Consider the following 4,013-nt stretch of genomic DNA (forward strand, 5'->3'; position numbering starts at 1 on the left):
TAATTAGAATTTTTGTTCCATAATTTAAATATTCCCCCATAGGCTTGTATGGTCAAACATAATAATGGAATAAACGGGGAGTAGAAATGGGAAGTTTGTGGCATGGGCGATCGAAATCATGGTAGCTCAAGTGGTAGAGCAGCGGCGTATTTGGCAGAAAGTCGTGGGTTCGAATCATCAATTTCATTTCGAAAAAAAATTGTGTATAATTAACCCTCCATTGGGCGCACCTCTGAATGAAACAAAACCAAGCGCCTGAGAGGCCACCTATCTGTTACCCTCCCCCTTCCCCTCTAATCAATTTAATCCAAAACACCGTTTACGGAAATCAAATACACCAAATTGGATGGAAACAAACGAGTTTATTGAATATGATGAAGCTTAAACTAAAACAACCAAAATTGCAAATTTTGTACAAGTTTTCAAAAATTAATAAAACCAAGTATCATAATATTAAAAAATATTGGAAAAAATGTAGTATACAGTCTGATGTGGCGCAACCATTCTTTGCCGCTGTAGCGGGTAGAAACCTACGGTGAATCTTCGAAATCTGCAGCTGAATAACAGGCTTGGCACAGTGGATTTACGTGGCTAAGGCTAAGGTTGATGACAATTTTTACATTCATAATTTGTCATCCTTCTAAATCCTGTTTCAGCCATGCACATTTGCGTCTTTTTGGAGGTATGGTGGTAATATTTTCAGGTTTTTCTTGTGGTAAAAACCTTTTCAAGCGGAATTGTAGGTGAGTCGGCATTCCCCTTGTATTTAGACTTCGTTGGGCTAGTTGTCCAATCGTAAGTTGATGAGACAAAGTTTTAAGGAAGATTCTCCTTTTTAGCGGTTCCAGTTTATTCGCAATCGAAATCACTTGAGAATTTATGCCGGCTACGTTCAGACAGGCAAAGAAGATGACCATCAGCCAGCATCTTGTGTTCCAGCTCACACTGAACGTTGCACACATTTGATCAGTAGTGTCAACTCCACCTTTGGTGGTATTGTAAAACGTAATCACTTCTGGCTTTTGCTGCTCTCTGGTATTTTGATCAATGGCATTAGTTTCATGGAGTGATGAAACGAGAATCACATTTTTCCCTTTCTTTGGAATGTATGAAACCAAAGTGTTACCGTTGTTGAAGCGGAACAAGCTGCTGTGTTGAGATATTGACAAAATTGTCTGGTATCTGTCTTTTATTTTTTTTAATTGTGCCAACATAAGAAAGCCTCTTTTTTTCAAATCATTAACGAGATCTATGTCTGTGAACCAATTATCAGTGGTTATGTTGCGCCCTGTCTCAAAAAGGGGTTCGGCGATTCGTTTCACCACTTCTCTTGGCTTGTTGCTGACCAAAAATGGCCCTTCAGGCTGTTTTCCTGTGCATATCTCCATGTTGCAGGTGTATATCATTTTGGCATCAACAAGGGCAAATACCTTTATACCATATTTGTTTGGTTTGGAGGGAATGTATTGCCTGAATGCACACCTCCCACGGAACCCTGGCAGCATCTCATCAATTGTAACATTTTCTCCGAGGAGGTAGTTTTTTTTGGCAGTTTTGAACAAAACAATCGAACATTTCACGAATTGGGCAAAGTCGATCATATTCTTTCCGTTGTGCTCGGCTCGTACGATCGTCAAAACGAATACAATGTATGAGGAACTTGAATCTTTTTATGCTCATCACCAGGTCAAATTTCTCAACCCATCTTCTTCTGTGCCCTATAGCTCCTCCAGACTGATGATTTCTTCTGTATGCTCCAGCAAGGTATAATAAACCAATGAATGCCTTGATTTTAATGATGTCTGTTTCCTTGGCATCCCTCTCTCTGGCAAATTTGGATTTGACTGAATCTATCAGATCATCACATATATTGGTATATTTTACAATCAATTCCAAAATTTCTGTAGTGAACAAACATTCCCAACTTACAACATTCCCATATTGTTTTTGCATTTCTAGCATCTCCCTTTACCCCTGGAAGGTGTGTAACGATATTGTGACGTTGTACCTGACGAAAAGAAGCTGGAGATGGCTTCTTGGTTCACTTTGTCTGCTTATCTTTTCCAAGAAAAAAATCATCTTCCACCTTCTCAGATGTCCCTTCATCTTCTTGTTCCGTTTCTGAGTCCTTGTCACACTTACTCTACTTCATTCAATCTATATCGCTTTTGTCGCCAAAATCCTCAACCAGCGCTGGATCATCGGAAGCATCATCATCGAGGAGTTTCCTAATTTCAGCAACATCATTAGGGTTGAAAAAATCATACATTTTTTTGTCCATTTCAGCAGGATATCTCGAATAAAAGTCAGGAAAACTGAATTGAAAAGTAAAATGAACAATTACAACAAAAATATTGTGAAAAACTTATCTTTTAATTTATGACGCAGTCGGCTCAACAATCCAGGATGGGTCTAGGCTAGCAGAGTGAAGGTTGACGACAGAATGAATTAGGGATTCCTATGCACCACCCTTAAATAGGAAATTACTAGGAGGGGCCGCCAGGTAAAAGAATGGCAGGCAAACAGGTGTTAAGCTGCGCCCAACAGAGGGTTAATTGAGTAATTATAATAATAATAATGGAGTTAGACTAGCAACAGTCTCAGCATGAGTAAAGGCTCATCATTATCCTTTTATTCTTCCAATCAAATATGATTACTAAACTAATGCTACTTAACAATAATAAGAAACAAACAATAACACTTCTTTTTATCCTCTTTTTTAGGAGGATCTTTCTTATTTAAATTGCGATTTTGAGCATTGTAGTTTATTACCCCGCTATTTTGTTTTCTTCTATTTCATTTTTCCGCTCCGGCAGCCTCAAAAATTTGTGAAAAAAGAAACAAATCTTGCATGCACAATTCTCATTCAAACACTAGCAGACAAACATTCAATGGTATACAAATTTGGGAAAAGGCCTAAATAAATTTGAGAAAGCTGAAAAGTGCTCCTCGAAACAAACACTGGGGGCCCAGTAACTCCTGTGAATCACTCGAAAGATTGAGCCTTTGCCTAAAGGTTGCAAAGTGCGACAGTCGACCAAAATATGTTTCACGGTCAGATACGTTCTCCACATACATCGTGGACAAGTTGAAGGTTGTTGCCTATTAAAAGCCTATTACAGATTAGCCTGATGTGACATTTGCAATCTAGAGAGAATTATAAGTTCTTTTCTCTCAAGTTCCTCAGTTGGCAATTTATGTACGACTGGTTTAATTTCTTTCAAACTATCTCTAAGACATTTCATCTTGCCGCCCACTTTCATTTGATAACGTTTTTAACATAAACGACTATATCATCTGGGCGGAGAGGAAATTGATCTGTTCTTTGGGATGGTTTGCAGTTTTCCTTGCCTATTGATCAGCTTTTTCATTTCTAAAAATGTCAACTGTGACTAGGAACCCATGTTGTTAAGTGTTTTGATTTCATAGAGGTATTTGTGAATTTCAAGATGTATGGGTCAACCGAGAAATTATTTTTGATGGCTTCAAAACCACTCTTCGAATCAGTGCAAATAGTAATGGCATTACAAATTCCTTTGCTATTCCTTTATAATGCTCAATGATCTTCTGATTGCATGAAGTTTGGCTATGTATATGCTAGCCACAATCGAGAGACTAGCTGAGGTAGTATCCCACACCCTACACCAATTTCATTTTTGGACCCATCGGTATAAAAAAAAAACTTTTATTGGGTTAGCTATTTAAAATTTTGCCCCATTAGAGAAGGTGGTTCTCTTTTGCTCAATAAGGCAAGATCTTCGATAATTATGGCAGTAGGTAATGACTACGGTGGAATATCTAGTAATTTAAACCTTCGACCATCAGATATTCCCTCCTAATCTCATTATTGTGATACATGGGATAAATGTAATTGTGTAGTTTTTGCTTAGTTTTGTAATTTATTGTTGTCCGCCTGTTACATCCAATTTGACTAATAAGTATTTAGGTAGAGAGAAACGACATGGTAATTGATATTGATAACTTTTATTTTCTCAGTCTTCATTTTTCAATCA

General features: G+C 37.7%; 1 protein-coding gene across 1 annotated transcript; it reads right to left on the bottom strand.

Moving 5' to 3' along the window:
• Positions 1 to 472: 472 nt before the first annotated feature.
• On the bottom strand, positions 473 to 1,872 carry LOC112128339 (piggyBac transposable element-derived protein 4-like). The gene has a single exon (XM_024230344.1). The coding sequence runs from the start codon at positions 1,599 to 1,601 to the stop codon at positions 633 to 635; it is 969 nt and encodes a 322-aa protein (XP_024086112.1). The 5' UTR covers positions 1,602 to 1,872; the 3' UTR covers positions 473 to 632.
• Between the last annotated feature and the right edge of the window lie 2,141 nt (positions 1,873 to 4,013).

The sequence above is a fragment of the Cimex lectularius genome, unplaced genomic scaffold (genome assembly GCF_000648675.2).
Source record: "Cimex lectularius strain Harlan isolate CLEC.00 unplaced genomic scaffold, Clec_2.1 scaffold91, whole genome shotgun sequence".
In the NCBI taxonomy this organism is placed as follows: domain Eukaryota; kingdom Metazoa; phylum Arthropoda; class Insecta; order Hemiptera; family Cimicidae; genus Cimex; species Cimex lectularius.